Genomic DNA, 18,942 nt, shown 5'->3' with positions numbered 1-18,942 from the left:
CTTGTACAGATCAAAGTGTGGCAATCGACGAACCTTTGATGGATACTTGCAAGAACAATATTCTATAACGACAAAGGTAAGGACCATTATTTTCTGTAACCCAAGAAATTTGGTTCTATTTGAGTGAAAAAGTATTATTTTAGACCATCTGAAATTGCATGAAACGGTCCATTTTTTTAGACTTTTTTGGAAAGTCTACTTTTTTTTTGGAATGGGTTTATCACTTTAATCTTTCTCAAGATAACACTTGTCAGTTACAGTCATCTCGAGCAAGAGCCACTTCTCATTTATTTTACAGTATGGGGTAAGAAAACTTGGTTTCGTTGTTTATCATTGTTTTCCAAGAAAATTGTTATTTGATTGTTTTCATTAGGCTACACCATACATTTCGTGAACAAATAACATCGAAATGATAAATATCAATAATAGTAGCTCATATAATTGAACACTTTTGAGTCTTTTTGCTCTTAACGATATTGAAATTCATTGCTTTGAATTTTCTATCGAATAAAACTTTTCACCATATAAAGATTTTTTGGTTAAACAGCGAAAATCATAGTGTTCGTAAAACTTAGATTTTGCAAGTAAGGACATCTGCTGCCTCAAAATTATCCTAAATACTTTAAATAAATGGTCACTTTTATCATTAAACTGGCAATAAATGTTCACAATATGTGTTGTACTTTCATAATTTAGATTATATTGAGAGCAACCCACTCTGAACATGCAGCTAAAATTGTGTACTGTTAAACAATAACCATAGTCAGACAATGTTTCTAATCTATATTCTTTAGTTCGCCGATAATGAATACTTTGACAGTCCTCCTAGCGACGACCATGTTTATGATATCACCGGTGATGGCGTGTTCTTCCTGCCCTCATGATTGCTTGATTGGTGAGTTGACAACATTCCGCCCCTCTTTTTTTCCTTCCTTTTTTTCAAAAGGATGACATCATCACTGAGGTAGGCCTGGGTCACAATTCACAGTTCACCATAGAGGGCCCAAACTCTGCTCACAGGATCGTCCCTTAAAACGCTCGAGGGATTTGCAAGAAAAGAACCTCAGTCGTCATATTTGAAAAATCGAGATTGACGATATTTGGTACATTTTAAAATTTGAGGGCTTTAATAATTTGTCTTCATTCGTTTTTGATATTAGTTCAACACTCCCTCGCCCTTCCATTCCATTCCTTCCTTCCTCTCGCGATACAGCGATCTCTGCATACATGTACATGTATATGTAATCAACATTATTTATTTTTACATGAGGTAGAATAATATAATAATGAAATAACCATGAATTTAAAAAAATTGTATAATACTTCCATACGTCATTATACCCCCCCCCCCCTCAAAAAAAAATAGGAATAAAATAGTAATCAGTATATTCAGGATGCTAAGGAAGCAGTAACCTAAGGGAGCATAACCTGTTATCCTACGTACTAAAGATGTGTTCTGTTATTTTCTGTCCGCATATTGTGTTTAGTAGTTAAAGGGATAGGTGTGTTCTGTTGCAGAGGGCGCTACACAATTTTTTTTTTTTTTTGTGAGATAATGAAAAACTGAGTGTCAAATTTGAAAGAACATAATATTTAAATAACAATATCATCTTTGTTTGACCGAAATCGGTTCACAGACGGCTGAAATATAACGATTTCTAATACTTGTGTACCACCACAAATATTAGATATTTTGGAAAATTTGAAAAAACCGTTGGAAACCGTTGAAAAAATGAAATAACGCCTTTTACGTCGTTATTCAGCCAATGACGATGTTGGCTTTTTGCTTATATTATCAACAATTATCCTCAATGAATTGTTATTTTAAATTAAATAATTAATTAACGGTCACCGTGTTTTTTTTTAAGTGGAGCTGAATTGGTATGATCGTATTGGCTAAATTTCACACATATTGGGGTCTAAAATTACCTTCATAGCAATTTTAGGTTCTAAAAGGGCACTATAAATGTCATAGATGAGAATAAGAGCAATAACCATGCACTTTGAAGGATTAAACAAATCCAACACCTAACTAAAATGTTTAACCTCAACTAAAACCAAAGCGTAACCCTTACCCGAAGACTAGTCCATTGAGCCGTAGCCACCGGAGAACTAATTAAATGTCAGAGAGTCAGAATATCAAAGCCGCTTTGAGAGCAATTTCCAAGCCTATTTCTTTAGCTTGTTGGGATGTTCTCTAGCAAAATCGACAATTTTGAAACTAGCTTTCAGCCTGATCCCAAAATTTGAAAATAAGAATGTTTTGTCTGTTAGTTGCTTGTCGGAACAAAATCTTTGTCCTGCTGTGATGCCTTGGTATTTTCATCCTGCTTTTCTTCCAGCTTACTACCCGTTTGAGGGAGACGTTACTGACAGCTCCGCTAACAACCGCGACGGAACCACGACCGGCGATGTTTGACCAATGCGGTCAGGCCGCGTCCTTTAACGGTGCGTTTAAAATGAGCGTCCAGTCGTTTGCCAACTTCGCCTGGGGCACGGAGTTCAGTGTCAGTGTATGGTTCAAACTGGTGAGTGGGGCACCTAACAATGCATCGTCAATAATGGGTATGATACTACAGGGAGCTGGGAAATAAGAATGGGCAGGGAGAACAGCGGTCAGATGTTGGTGTCATTACAACCGCTACGGGTACTACCTGAGACTACATACATCTTATCGCTTTGCGGAACACCTGGAACCACGTGACCATGACCTATGACGGGTCTACCTTGCTCTACTACCTCAATGGTCGGCAGCAGACAGCAAACAACCAGAACTGTTACACTGGCCCTATCCTTACACGCAATACACCGGTGACTATTGGTCAAGCAGGTCCAGGGTATTTCTATGGCTTGGTTGACGAGGTCAAGATCTATGGCTGAGTGCTCACAGCTGTCGAGGTTCATAATATGGCCAACCATCCATGTCTTTACATATATAAATCGATTATGTTGATGTATTAGTCAAGTAAAGTGTATAAGATATTTTTTTGTTTAAATTTTAAAGAGCTGAAACCATTAGTGCTCTCTTTTGGTCATTGGCATTTATAATTATGTTAATGGTATGGTAAGTCATGAAATTAAAATAAAAGTTAAGCATGACAACATTTATGAAAAGCTCATTGTTTAAAATAAATTCGATATTGGTTCAGACTGTTTAATACGATTTAGGGCAGGAAAGAGGGGGGGGGGGGTATTGAAATAAAATTGATTTTAGAATAATCAGTTTTCAGGGCGTTGGTTCTCAGGAGATGATACATATAGGTATTCAATATCACTATGAATATGACTGACAAAGAAAGCGGACAAAATATACAGTTCCTCAGGTAGACAAAGGAACATCCCTTCACTTCTATTACGTAAAAATGTGTAGCACAGGTGTCACATGCATGTTCACCTTTTTACATAATAGCAGTGAAGGGATGTTCCTTTGTCTACCTGAGGAACTGTATATTTTGTCCGCTTTCATTTTCCGTCATGTTCATGGTGTATGCTTCCATGTATGATATTCATGATAATAAATGATATTACTTTCGTTTCATCGCGGGAACTTGTAGCCGTTTTATCATCAGGGATCATTCTGTAATTGTAAAGACGTGGTGAAGACGTGCTAGACCCAGCATGAGTATCGTTTCGATAAACCATTCACATAGTCTTATATGCTTCGATTGTTTTGTTTTTTAAAGAGTATTCTATGGAATCACTTTGACCCTCTTAATAGTTCTATCTTATTGATAAACAGTACTTTGAACGAGTTTATTAGATGTCATAAATCATCTCGTATCTGATAAAGTTCGTGTCAACAGGCATTAGGTAGGGAAATGTTTACGTGGTCTAATCTTTATCACCAACAAATGCGTTCACTAACAAGAAATTCTTGAGCATTTAGGCCCTGTTGCTTTTCAGTTCTTACTAAATGGTTTGGACAGATAAGAGAGAGAGAGGTGGATGGTAAAATGGAAAGATATAGTGAGGTAATACGAGTAGGTATAGAGACAGATAAGAAACAGAAAAACAGATTGAAAATGAGTGGGGAACTGAGGAAGGCGAAGAGAGAGAAAGAAGGCAGAAAGAGAGAGACAGAGAGAGAGAGAGAGAGTAGCTGAAAATATAGAGAGGGAAGAAAAGAAGACATAAAGACAGAAAAACAAAGTGAAAATGAACGGGGAAGGGAGGAAGGCAAGAGAGAGAAAAGGCAGAAAGAGAGAGAGAGGGGAGAGAGAGAGAGAGAGAGAGAATAGCTGGAATTATATAGAGAGGGAAGAAAACCAGGCAGAAAGACAGATAGGACACAGAAAAAAAATGGAAATGAGTGTGGAAGGGAGGAATAATAATACTACTACTAATAATAAACGTCGCTTATTAAGCGCGTATTACCGAAGTCATTAAGCGCTATAACAAACAAAAAACAATGATAAACAATTACATATTAAACAAAAAAAAACATTAAGAATAAACCTACAAATTACAATACATATGAATTCTACATCAATGTGAACAGAGTAAGTGAATCATCAAAAGCATTTTTGAATAAATATGTGTTTAGACAAGTTTTGGATTGGTTGACAGGCTAACAGTTTTTTAAGTTTAAGGGTAAAGAGAGATTCCAGTCTAGTCAAGTTTGAGTCCCACGTAATGATTTTAATAAGCTCCATATATCTTGATTAAATGACAGAGTTCACATAATTGAATTGATTGATATCAATATGTATTTAAGTGTTCGTGTGCACTCATCAAGGTAATGTGCAAATATTCCTCCCCAAGGTAAATATAGGCATATCAAAGTACATGAATGATGAACAGACTAAAAGAAAAAAAACTATTTTTAAATTACAATGCTAATGGTTTTGTCCCATTTTACTTCCAGTGAGTTACGCTTATGCCAAAATATTTATCGAAGCTTAAGATACTCCAACCATGAAATTCAAACGAATCATAAAAATAATATTCCGCGTTTATATTCTCCATTCCCTGGGAAATATTCCAGCCAGGCGCCATTTTACAGACGCAATGCTGAGCATAGAACATTAACGTTCGCATCCTACTATGGACTCATTTAGATTTAGACGCATCGGATTAACCACATTATCATGTCCTTTTCCTTTAGATGGTGCTGCTGTTCTGTTCTCACGCACCAATAAAATAGAATAAAATAAAGTGAAATAAAATCAATTGAAATAAAATTAAATACAATATAATACTGTTTGATAACATAAATTCTACCTCTTTTGAGGACAGGGTCACCAGTATGGAAAACTGCATTTTCTTTCTTCTTCTCAAATTGAATACATTCAAGATTCAAGATTCAAATGATTTTATTTCTCATGCAAAACATATTGAAATTAATTTGCAATGTTATTTGCAATTTAGTATAAGTAATTACAAAAAATATACAATGAAACATGGCACAGCTTGATAAAGTATTATTAATAAAGGGGAAGGTTGAACCCCTCCCTCCTCAAATTGTTTTGGTTTGTGTGTTTTGAAGAACCCCCCTCCCTCATGTTTTTTTTTAAATTGTGCTAATGGGTGACCAAAAGAGGTAACCTTACCCCCCCCCCCCCCAAAAGGAACGAAATACCGATCGACCAAATTTGTCAAATTTCGGGACAAAAAAAATAATGTTCTGTCGGTGTCAGGACCATACAAAGTATCATTTTAATATTATTTATTCATTCTTTTATTCATTTAATTTCTTGCTCGCTAAATTGTTAGTTAGTAGTGAGAATTCGCTCCTTCTAGCCTGGAGGACCGCCTTAAAAGCTTGTACGGTAATGTTCCTTATAATCAAGTATTACACATTACTGTCCATGGTGTGTTAAGAAGGGAACATTTGAGTGGAATATTGTTTGCTAGTCTACGAACATGAAGAATGGGGTAATTACGTGGGCTACGTGACGAGGGCAAAACGAAATGTAAACATTTAAACAAATTCGTCAAATATTTGATATGATACATTCAAGATAAGTTCATATACTCTGATTGGTTATCATAGTAACCTCTGACACAATCTATAAAATACAAATACAAATTATGGAAAATGATTAACCACTGAATAAACTCATCATAAGACAAAGGTCAAAGCAGGCCTTCGAAACCTCGTGATATCATAACTTCTAGGGACCGAAATTGACGCGATATACATCACGTGACAGATAAAAGCGTTATCAAAACGTTCGTAACCACCATTCTAAAAGTACACGCCATTATTTTGCGACAACTCCCGGCAGTTGGTTTGGTGTGCTATTTACAGCCAAGTTTTTGACATCTTTTCTGGACTAGGCTTATGGCGTGTCTACTGCTAGGTTAATGCCAGACTGAGGGCACTTTTATACCTTCGTGTTCTAAAAGACGTAAGTACTATGAAAGTTGAATATACATGGGCAGGCAGTATTGAACCTAGTGACGTGTAATTAGAAATTTGAATATCGTAAAAATATATAAAGACTTCATCTCAAATGTAGTCGCTGTAGACGAAAGTGCTGGACTTGCTTCGATATGATTGGGGCGTGCAGTTGTAAACAGAGAATAGATAATATCAACTAACTTCGTTTCGTTTTTTTTTTATTTGTATAGTTCTGATTGTATGTATAATTAATACATGAAATTGATTATTTCTCTGTCTCTCAAACTCCGCGTGTCTATCCCTTTTCTGCTTCAGTAAAACTTACTTTTGCGTGCATGGTATTTAATGTTATGTATGCTGATGAGTCTTGTTGTGTCAATATGGTTGTGGTATAGGTATTCGAATGAATAAGTGTATGTCTTTGCTTCTATTACCATTGCCTGTTGCTTTATTTTATTCATATTTCATTGGTGTTCATTTATTTGCATTTATTTTAACAGGGTCCATCCTAATATGCTTTGCTAAGAAGACGTCCTTCCAATGTATATTTTGAATGTATTCATTATGTAAATTATCATGTTTGTAATGGAAAAATAAATCAAAATTGAATTGATTTGAATGAAATTAAAGGAAAATATAAGAAGTATAATCTTATACTAAACAGAACTGACCAGGGCTCCAAGGCAAACAGAACATATGATGTCACTTTCTGATGGATATCTTTACATTTCATTTGCTACAGGGTGATCCCACCATGGGGGTGAACACAGATGGCGAAGAGATGGGTTCAGGATCAACAGTAACAGATGGAGTCAAGGTAAACACAATGCTTTTCAATGCTTAGGCAGTTTAGAAGATTTACTCATTAAAGTCAACAGAAAATGAAATTATATCTACTTATCTTTCATATTTCATTAATAATTACGAGGTTTTTAGACTTGACGTTCTCATTCTTGATGTTCACACACGTTCACGACGAATAACACCCCCTCACATTTGCCTCATAATTGTTGAATTAAATATTAATTAGCAAAACTACTAGTTTCCTTTCAAGGAACAAAGTGTCGTCTCTGTAGATCGACTACTAACTAGTTTCTCTAGACAGAGTGCCCACAAGACCGAAAAACATAGAAATGTATGAGAAAATACAGAAAAGGACAAAAAAGTCTACAAGATAGTCGGCCCTCTAGACCGACAGCTGATGCAAGCGATAAATCAAAGAAATACATAATAGAAGGTAGTAAACGAAATCCGGTGGTATTTCGGACCGTAGGCCGTCGGTCTATTGAACCTTTTAACAATTATCGGAAGTTCTGAGAGACCGACATTGCCGGTCTTGTGTGATTTGTTCTGGTGCCTTTTATGATTACAAATTAAATGGTCTGTAAGGGTGTATTTGTATCCATTTGTATTAGCACCAAAACTGTTTTCTTTGTTAAATACTTTTGCCGTCGTATCAAATCGTCTGACGAGCCGGACGTAGCTAATGAGCCACTATCTATAGAGAAAATACACTGAAATGTTAAAGTCGCTTAAGTAACTGAATAACTTTTAAAGAAAAGACTAATGAAAGTCCAGTAAATCCATCAAAAGGTAAAACATTTAGAAAAGTTTAAATTCTTAATCATTCTAACACAAAGTGACTGCCTTTCATTTATCACGGAAGCACCCTATGTAGTGTTTTTGTACTAAAACTTGTATTTACAATTTAACCAAATAAAGCGACATAGTAGTATTATTCCTATGCTCTATCATTTGATACATATTTTCACCATCAACAAAATATGTATCATGAGATCTAGAATCAAATGGATGGAGCTAGGAGAAAGGTCATCAAAATATTTTTTAAACTTGGAAAAACAGAATAAAGTAAATAAAGAAATACGGCAATTGTCAACAGAAAATAGAGATGTTATTAGTGGACAAGATGGTATATCTAACGAAATTTTTAAATTTTATTCAAACTTATATAAGGCGAAAGACACTGAAGAGGTAGATATAGACACATTATTAAACTACCCAGATATTCCTAAGTTAACTCCAGAATTGTCCAAATAATTAGAAGGTCCTTTGAGTGAAAGTGAGGTTTGTTTAATGCTAAAAAGTATGAAAAATAATAAATCCCCTGGGCAAGATGGCTTCACCGTTGAATTTTTTCGTTTCTTTTGGCAATATCTTAAAACGTTCATGATCAGATCTTTGAACTTTGCTTATTTTACAGGAGAATTGTCGCAATCACAAAAATTAGGTATTATCACTTTAATCCCTAAAGGAAACAAGCCTCGACATTTATTAAAGAATTGGCGTCCTATTTCACTTTTAAATCTTCTTAAATCTTCTTAAATGACAACAAGACGGAAGTATTACATGTATCATCTCACATGAAGAGCAACCAGGAACTGCCACCTTTCTGCTTTGGAGAAATCAAGCCCGCTGAAGCTGTCCGGGACCTAGGGGTAGTCATCGACAAACATCTATCTCTTCGTCGCCACATAAATTTGGTGTGTCGCAGAGCTTCGTTCGCCTTAAGAAGAATTGGTGGTATTCGCCATCTCCTTAACCAGAAGACAACAGAAATACTGATCCATGCGTTTGTCACATCACTGCTGGACAACTGTAACAGTCTTCTCTTCGGCGTTCCGGACAAAGACATTTCCAAACTCCAACGAATTCAGAACTCTGCCGCCCGTCTTGTATCTATGTCAAGTAAATACAATCACATCACTCCCATCTTAAAGGAGCTCCATTGGTTACCTATTCCCGCACGCATCCACTACAAAGTTATCCTGCTCACATTTAAAGCAATCCATGGCCTTGCTCCTACTTACCTATCCGAGTTGATAGCCCAATATCTACCAACCAGATCACTCAGATCTGCCTCGCAAAATCTGCTAGTAATAAATAGAAGCCGAACCAAAACTTTCGGTGACAGGTCATTTGAATGTGCTGCACCAACCCTTTGGAACTCTCTTCCTAGCACTCTACGTGCTCAATCAGACAAAGACATGTTTCAGAAAGAGCTCAAGACATATTTGTTTAACATTTCCTTTTAATTTTGTACTGGTTCCAAAGGGTTGGTGCAGCACATACCATCTTTGTAATCATATTTATATTGTTGTATAATTATAATCATTTTCAAATATTACATGTATCACCTTTAATAGAAGCTATTTTCGATTTGTCTAATGTATAACGTATGCCTACTTGTAAGTTTTGATTATAATTATATGTAATTATTTCTATATATGTCTTTATTTCTATTGTCTTCTACATTTGTAAAGCGCATTGGTATTACCTTCGGTAATTAAATGCGCTATATAAGAGCTAACTATTATTATTATTATTATTAAATGTTATATACAAAATAGCATCTGGGTGCATAGCTAATCGATTAAAGCAAGTATTGCCCCACTTGATACATGAGAATCAAAAAGGATTTTTGAAAGGCCGTTTTATCGGAGAAAATATTCGTTTACTTTATGATATATTATTATATACCGAACTTAATGACATTCCAGGCATGTTGTTAATAATTGATTTTGAAAAGGCCTTCGATTGTATATCTCACAAGTTTCTAATCAATGTCCTTGACTTTTTTCAATTTGGGCCATCGCTGAAAAAATGGATTAATCTGTTTTATCAAAATGCTTCTTCTTGTGTCACAGTAAATGGTTTTTGCACAGAAAGATTTACTATAGGACAAGGGTGTCGTCAAGGAGACCCATTATCTCCATACCTGTTTTTACTTGTTAGTGAAATATTAGGAATTTTGATTAGACATTCCAATGATTTAATTGGCTTGCATCTACAGGGGGAAAATAGTAAACTACTACAATACGCAGATGACACCATTTTGACACTTAACGGTACAAAAGAAAATTTACAGAGCTCACTGAAAATATTGGGTGATTTTGAAGAAATGTCAAACCTAAAGATCAATATTACAAAAACTCATGTGATGAGTGATGTGATGATAAAAATGAAAGATCTGACTTTTTCCTTTCTAAAATATATAAGTTTAGTTCATATCAATACAAACAATAAGGTCTGTTATATTTGAGGGAAATTGACGTCTTATTTTGCTGAAGTTTCACGTCTTTCCTTTTCAATACACTCACAATACAAATTGCGTAAGCAACGCCGCACGCGTAGATCGGTCGATACCTCCATTCATCCCCCCATTGTCAATGATTATCGTCTGCTAAAGCTCGGCCGATTATCAACCGAGCCATAATCATAAATAATAGGCCTTAGCCTTCGTTTTACATGGGTTTTCGACACATTTTGTAACTATATTCTAACCAACATTATTCCATGATCTACACTAAATGCCCTTTCTTTTAAATGTGCAAATCAAATACAGGACTATTTGGGAAATGAATTTTGAGATGAAAATTGTGTTATTCTCGAAAACAAAAATAATAATTCTATTAAATGCAAGCAATGCTTTTCTTAATAGACTCCCCCACTATTTGTTCACCACTGTGCCAATCTTAAATGATTTATTTGAATAAATGTATAGTTATTTGTCGTATCTTTTGTTTAATATTATCTCATTGAAATCGTATAATATTATATTACATATTCATTTCATTATGTTATATTATGTGGACAAATAAAAAAAAACTTGAAACCTTGAATATTTTCACGAGCGGTCGCAAATTACTAAACAACCTTGTTAAAATGTTCTCAATCACCTAATCATGACAATATATTTTCATATGCATATAACTATGACCGCATTGGTCTTCTAACCTATATCTTGGCTTATTTTGCCAAGAAACATTCAATAGAATCGAAAGGAATTGTAATTCACCCGTTCCTAACACCAGTAGGTGTTACAACTGCATTTATTAACAGACACCGAATATTATGTCTTAATAACATTTGACGAAGGGTGTATTTGACATGTTTTATCATGGACCTATTACAGATGGACATTCATCGTTTTCTTAACGAATTCATTGTGATTGTCTCCATCAATGTCATCACAATAACATTCCGTACATGTTTCTTCTTTTTGATCTCATAATGGTCGCCGCCAAAAAGCCGGGACAGAATCAAGATAGTGATTTTACACAAGGTAATGTACATGCGCAGAAGATAATTACTCGCCTAAATCATGGAAAATCGATGTGCAGTTCTGGCTTATAATCGGATATTGTTGTTCCGTGAACTGTACATGTATTTTATTTTGAAAAACATGTTGATATTACCGGATAGAGATTATTTTTGGATTTTTGGGTTGTGATTTAAAATCCCGTTTCCCCCTATTTCCTCATAATATTCCAGAGTTGCAAAGCACAGGGCTTATAAAGATCATGGCCTTCTAACTGTTTTAAAAGGTCATGGGTGTGCGCAGAAGTGTGCGAATCAGTAATAATACATTTCATATCACCAAAATCGTCTGCTTTTCAACTTTGCTGATCATATTGGGGATGTTTTTATTTTAGACATACTCTTTCAGAGCACACCATCCAAACAAAGAGAGGGAAACTGCTCCTTTGTCAATGCCCGAAAATGCTTACGCAGATCTCACTTGCGCCAAGTTGCTGGGTGAGGAATAAAATAGGGTTTTTACATACGCACGCACGCACACATAGAGACACGCAGACGCACAAACCCGCACACGCAAGGGCATACGAACGCAAAAGGGCGTTACATTCCCGACAAGGCCCACCCAAACTTTTACTTTTTGTCGGGAATTATTCTTCTCGTACGAAAAGTTGAGTGGCCGCTGTCCTCTTGGTGCGTATTGGCGGATGTTGTGCTTCATGATGATGATGATGATGATCTGATGATGATAATGATGATGATGATGAAGATTAAGATGATGACATTGATGATGATGATGATGATGGTGGTAGTGAATGTGTACTAAAGGGAAAGATTGTCAGGGTTATGACACCTAAACATTCAGCGATCTTGATAAAAATCAATGCTTAACCAGAAAAGGGGAAATTATGAAACAATTGTCACCGTGTATGTTGTGTGCGTGTTTGTGAGTGTGTGTGCATGCGTTTGCATGCGTGTGTGTGTGTATGTGTGTGTGTGTGCGTGAGTGTGTGTATGTGTATGTGTGTGTCTGTCTGACTCTCTTTGTTCACTTTTTTTTTATTCCTCACCTAGTAACTTGGCGCAAGTGAGATTTGGCAGTCTTGTAAAGATTGTCTGATGTTCAGTCATGCATGCAGAGATTCAAATGAAAATGTTACCTAAATGTACTTGGGAGGATAACTATATCAAGACATATCATGCAACCCATGATTAAATATTCATACTTCAAACAATACAATATTTTAAAAGTAGGACATTTTTTCTGACCAACTCTGTATATTGTATATCAATGTTTAAACATGAAAGTGGCCCTTCCCCCCCCCCCCAGAAAGAGGCCTTTTCGTTCCCCCCCCCTCCCCACTTTGGAAAACGGCAACTCTCAAGCATTGCGGAGGTACGTGTGCCAGTTCTCTTCTCTTCTCCTCGACTTCTCCTCTCTTGGACTTGAAAGATATGTAAAATGAGATGGCAAAGCCGAATCTCCTCTATAGATCCCGGACAAGAGGCGGGAGCCGGGCTGGGCCACCAGACAACAGGTTTCGGCCAGGCACCGGGCAGGGCCCGTTGGGTTCCCGGCGGGGATCGACAGACGGCCCGACGACAAATATTTATTTTGTTTTAATCAGGCGATAACCCGCTTTACATTGTATAAATATAGGTGGAATGTCGGTCAATGTGTGCCGATTACGCTCAAACGAGTAAAAAATGCTCGACGTCGAATTTGGTTTTATATGGTGAACTTTTCGGTCGTGTTCCCAAATATCAAAAGCAGCCGGGCAGCCCTTTCGATCAGCCAAGGGCCAACGGACAAACAGGGCAACAACAAAAAAATCGGACCTAGGCATAACCTATTGACCAAAAAATGCTATCACAACGGTCCCGAAGGAAAATTTCTTATTATAGGCCTAGTTATTGTGCAACAAATTGGTCAGATAACCCCATTCTGCTGCATTTGCACACATAAATGGAAGAATCGGTGGTTATTTCATTCTTTTTCAATGATTATTGCGTCTACTTGTTGAGCCACTGCCGTAGTGCTGAATAAATTAGTCCATGACTCTCGGTGTGGTATCCAAACCTTGGTTGAGGGGGTGGGGGAGGGGAATTGACTCGACGGTAATTTATACAATATTTTTTTTCGGCCCAAATTTGATTACTCATATTGTCTGTACTGTATGTATGCAGTGAGTTTATTTCACTACGTTTCGTTAAGATGAGATATTTTTCTGAGTAATGTGTTCCTTAAAATCCATGCATAATTTGTATATTGATCTCTATGCTCTATGTTAATAGATGTTCCAGAATTCTATTTCAATTCATGATACCAAAACGGTATTCATGTCCTCGCTTTGTTGTACTTCTCTCTCTCTTTCTCTCTCTCTAAGTACCATATCGTTTGACTTTGGCGATCATGCTGTTCCACAACCCTCGGCTCCTAGCCTTTTGTATTAGTACCACTCCCAGTTCTTTCACTCCTCTCTCTTCCAACAATTTCTGCAGACTGTCCATCCAAAGTATCCTCCTTCTTCCCCTACTCCTTCTTCCCATAATTTTCCCTTTCAAAGCAAGATTCTCTAGGCCTTCTTTACGTATAATATTACCCATGAACTTCAACTGCCTAATCAACATCTCACGTATCATTTTCCTTTGCACTCCAGCTAGTGTAAGATCGTGTTGTACTTAACTATTCGAAATAAATGCCTCCAATTTTATCAAGACTCTGATAGACTACCTTCATTTTTTTAAGGGCACTCTAATGATTATGTACTTTAGAGTGGAAACAACATTAGCCATCGTTTTCGTTCTAAATTCATGATACAAAAACGGTATTCATCTCTTTGCTTTGTTGGTCTTTATTTATTGGAAATATGTGCCTCACATTTCACCAACACGATAGAATACCTTCAATTTGAGTTAGTAGGGCATTTTAATGATTATGTACTTTAGAGTGAAACAAATTCAGCTATCATTTTTGTTCTTGGGTTGAGATTTGTCAAGGGCTATATATATCTGCTTCCTCCCAAAGCATTCAATTATAATTGAAGAGTTTACGCTCAGTTCAGTCATGTTGTTGTATTAAAGTGGAAATGTCAGGTGGGGACTGTTTAAAGGGAAAACAACATGAGAATAAGTTAACAAGAAATATTAAATTGTTCCTAATAATGGTTCCATCCTAATTCTCTGATAGGTCTAAACAATTATTTATTGGAGACACAAACCCCTGTGAAATTAAGACATAATATTTGTGATGAATTCTGTTTGTGTTTACTTTTGTCCAGCTCACTGCGGAATCCTGTGAGGTTATACAAGAGACTGGAAATGGGAAGAGTCTTCCTCAATACGCTGATGGTGACGTAGGACTTCAGGATCAGGAACCGTAAGTTTTTTTTTTTTTTATCAATCATCATCAAACAAAGCGTAGGCCTGGTTTGTGACATATTTTTAAAAATCATATTCGGTAATTACACTAGCTTAAAACATATTGCTAGTACAAAGTGATTAAATTGAAAATATAGGTGTTTTAATAACATCGCTTTCTGCATGAGTAACAACTTAATGTACTGTCTTTGCTCATTCCAAAAATATGGAGAATTTATTTACATGAAAACGATGACAACTATGAAAACGATAGAGAATGAAAGAAGAGGGCCCGGCAAAACAAAAAGAATGAGAAACAGAAATAAAAAAATTAGAGAGAAATAGAGAAAAAGATAGACAGAGAGAAAGAAAGGGGGATGTCGAAAAGAATAGCTACTATAGTATGAACATAAAATAGAACCAATAATAAAAATATTTCTGCTTAGACATTTTATCTCATCTCCATGGACATCAGCATTGAAAACATTTTATTTTCAACCATTATCTTTAATCATTCATCGTACTTAGATAATTATTGCAACGTGTCATATCCCACATGAAGTTCATTTTTAATACAACGGTCGATTTCTAGTTTTAGTACCATTCCCTTTTTCACTCCTTTTGTTTGTAATTCTCTCCTTTTAGATAAAACTTGGTATGATGCACTCAATTCTTCATGAGACTCCATTTTGTATTGTATTATTCCTCTCAGTTTAATGCATGTTTACACAACCTCTTATCTTTAAAAAAAAAATTGAACTCATAACGCCCATGAATTCGCCTTTGTGACGAACAGTGTTTTTGTAATTTTCTTTGTTTCTTATAGCTTTTGACTATTAATGCTAATGATGAGAATGAATTCGCCTCCATGTGACCAGTTTGATATCATATTTTGTTTAAAACTATCACAATATCATTTACAAATCAATATCGGTATAACGTTTTTGCTTGCTTTCCGTTTCATTTGAAACGAAATAGCCACTAGTACTTAAACAATGATCTAATCAGGCAGATTAATGAAGAGTTAATATGCGGTAGGGATTTTATAATCCCAGTTACACTGTCGTTCATAAAGTTGGAATATTTTTGTTTTACCCCAATTCATGGAATTATTTTAAAAATAATTTTAAAATAATAGATCTAGATGATAGTATACATTCTCAGGTTTTATTGAATCATAATTTGACAATGTGTGTTTTGCGTGACTGCTAAAGCATGTGTATGCTACTATGCTTATCAACTAGGGGACCTACGCCCTTAAGTCATAAATGACAGTAATGAGGATTAATGCCCCTCAAAAGGGCACTAATATATATAGCACATCGACACGGTTTTGATCCTGGGGCCTCACAGTTACGAGGCCATTGCTTTGTCACTGAACCATGACTGTACGCAGCGGGGGATAGGGTAGGGGGCATTTTCCATAAATTAAAAAAAAAACAGAAAATGCAATAAACTTTCAATAATTTATTGCATTTTACCCCGGTTCCCAACATGACGAAATCCTCTGTGTGCACATGCCTTGAGCCATAATGCATGGCCGTCCAGAGAATCTTCCCCTATTCTGAAAATTAGACCCATTCTTAAATGACATCATGCAATTGTATTGCCTATATAAAATATCGCAAATCATTCCATTGCTATTGCTTAAAATTTCATAAATTGGGTTCGAAATTTGTTGATGACATGTCAGTCTCTTTCTTTTGCAATGGAATCCGAACAAAATAAAATGGAATTACATCATGCTTTGTACAAGTTAAAAATGCTTAATCCTATAGTATTATTAAGATTACAAGGGTAGAAACATGTCTTTTCTTGTAGGGCCAAGGGAACCGGCATTCCACTCAACCCACTTCCAAAAATATCATCACAATCCAGTGTTCTGAACACTGAACACAATACACCACAGAGAGAGCATACTGACGAAGGGGAAAGTTTTCTGTCTATTACCACTACAACACTACAATCTGATGCAGATATAGAGGACGGAAAGACAGGGCAATCACGCGGTGCTCCTGTGTCCCTTGATACCGACACATTCGCTGATGAATCGTGTATTCCACTGGAAGAATGCACATCTCCTCTGCAGCCAGCAGAAATCAGGGAAATCTTAGAGACTGATAGTCATACGAATGATGATTGGGATGCAATGTATAACACACTACTGGGTGAAATGTCTCCAAGCGATGCAAATGCGTTCAAATTAGAGCTACCATTCAACCCTGACATAGACGAGATGGATGAGGAAGGATACACACCGCTCTACAATGCAGCTTTAGAAGGTCATCTCGAAGATGTTCAGGATCTGATTTCACAGGGAGCAAACCCAGATAAACCAAGTAAGGGTGGACTCTGTCCTCTTCATGCAGCGGCTCAAGAAGGATATACACACACCGTTGACTTCCTCATCCTTCAAGGAGCGGACGTGAATATCGAATGTGACTTGGGTCATACTCCTCTTCATATAGCAGCTGCAAAAGGTTATCTTGACATCTTAGAGAGGTTGGTTGCAGAAGGATCTGATTTGAACCAAGAAGATAACACTGGATGGACATCATTCAATGCCGCTGTTCATGAGGGCCATATAAAAACTGTCCAATACCTTATGACTGAAGGGGCGGAGCAGAACAGATATGCTGGTATGTCCCCACTCGATTCTGCAGCAGGATTTGGTCATATAGACCTCGTAAAATTCTTCATTTCCAAAAGAGCTGATGTGAACGAAGAAGATGACGAAGGGATGATTCCTCTCCATGGTGCAGCTTCTGGAGGCCACTTAGAAGTCATGGAATATCTCATTCAGCAAGGATCTGATGTGAACAAGGCAGATGCCGGTGGTTGGACTCCATTCAATGCTGCTGTTCATTTCGGCCATCTTGAAGCTGTCAAATATCTCATAACAGAAGGAGCGAAGCAGAACAGATATCATGGTATGACCCCACTTTATGCCGCAGCACAATCTAATCATTTAGACATCGTCAAATTATTCATATCAAATGGCGCTGATGTGAACGAAGAAGATGGCGAAGGGATGATTCCTCTCCATGGTGCAGCTTCTGGAGGCCACTTAGAAGTCATGGAATATCTCATTCAGCAAGGATCTGATGTGAACAAGGCAAAAGCAAAGGGTTGCACTCCATTCAATGCTGCTGTTCAATGTGGCCATCTAGAAGCCGTTAAATATCTCATGACTGAAGGAGCGAAGCAGAACAGATATGATGGTATGACCCCACTTTATGCCGCAGCACAATCTAGTCATTTAGACATCGTAAAATTCTTCATATCAAATGGCGCTGATGTGAACGCAGAAAATGACAACGGGATGAATCCTCTCCACGGTGCAGCTTCTGGAGGCCACTTAGAAGATATGGAATATCTCATTCAGCAAGGATCTGATGTTAACAAGGCAAATGCCAAGGGTTGGACACCATTCAATGCTGCTGTTCAAAAGGGTCATCTAGAAGCCGCCAAATATCTCATGACTGAAGGAGCGAAGCAGAACAAATATGCTGGCATGAACCCACTCTATGCAGCAGCACGATATGGTCATTTAAACATCATCGAATTCTTCCTTTCCAAAGGAGCTGATGTAAACGAGGAAAATGAAACAGGACGGATTCCTCTCCATGGTGCAGCTATCCACGGTAACACTGAAGTCATGAAATATCTCATTCAGCAAGGATCTGATGTTAACAAGGCAAATGCCAAGGGTTGGACACCATTCAATGCTGCTGTTCAAAAGGGTCATCTAGAAGCCGCCAAATATCTCATGACTGAAGGAGCGAAGCAGAACAAATATGCTGGCATGAACCCACTCTATGCAGCAGCACGATATGGTCATTTAAACATCATCGAATTCTTCCTTTCCAAAGGAGCTGATGTAAACGAGGAAAATGAAACAGGACGGATTCCTCTCCATGGTGCAGCTATCCACGGTAACACTGAAGTCATGAAATATCTCATTCAGCAAGGATCTGATGTGAACAAGGCAGAAGCAAAGGGTTGCACTCCATTCAATGCTGCTGTTCAATGTGGCCATCTAGAAGCCGTTAAATATCTCATGACTGAAGGAGCGAAGCAGAACAGATATGATGGTATGACCCCACTTTATGTCGCAGCACAATTTTTTATCTAGTCATTTAGACATCGTCAAATTCTTCATATCAAATGGCGCTGATGTAAAC

At 36.9% G+C, this 18,942-nt stretch overlaps 1 protein-coding gene and 1 long non-coding RNA gene across 2 annotated transcripts; both read left to right on the top strand.

Annotated features, from left to right (window-relative positions):
* Positions 1-239: 239 nt before the first annotated feature.
* On the top strand, positions 240-2,412 carry LOC105440977. Its single transcript, XR_971873.2, has 3 exons — positions 240-304; positions 795-895; positions 2,343-2,412. It is a non-coding gene; the product is annotated as an uncharacterized LOC105440977 (long non-coding RNA).
* LOC105446380 (ankyrin-1-like) lies at positions 2,412-18,893 on the top strand. Its single transcript, XM_030998345.1, has 5 exons — positions 2,412-2,528; positions 7,086-7,160; positions 8,698-9,036; positions 14,680-14,777; positions 16,580-18,893. The coding sequence occupies exons 1-5, from the start codon at positions 2,412-2,414 to the stop codon at positions 18,891-18,893; spliced, it is 2,943 nt and encodes a 980-aa protein (XP_030854205.1).
* Positions 18,894-18,942: the final 49 nt, after the last annotated feature.

This window comes from Strongylocentrotus purpuratus, unplaced genomic scaffold, assembly GCF_000002235.5.
Source record: "Strongylocentrotus purpuratus isolate Spur 01 unplaced genomic scaffold, Spur_5.0 spur5_contig_859, whole genome shotgun sequence".
In the NCBI taxonomy this organism is placed as follows: Eukaryota; Metazoa; Echinodermata; class Echinoidea; order Camarodonta; family Strongylocentrotidae; genus Strongylocentrotus; species Strongylocentrotus purpuratus.
This window is presented reverse-complemented; position numbering and strand designations above follow the sequence as displayed.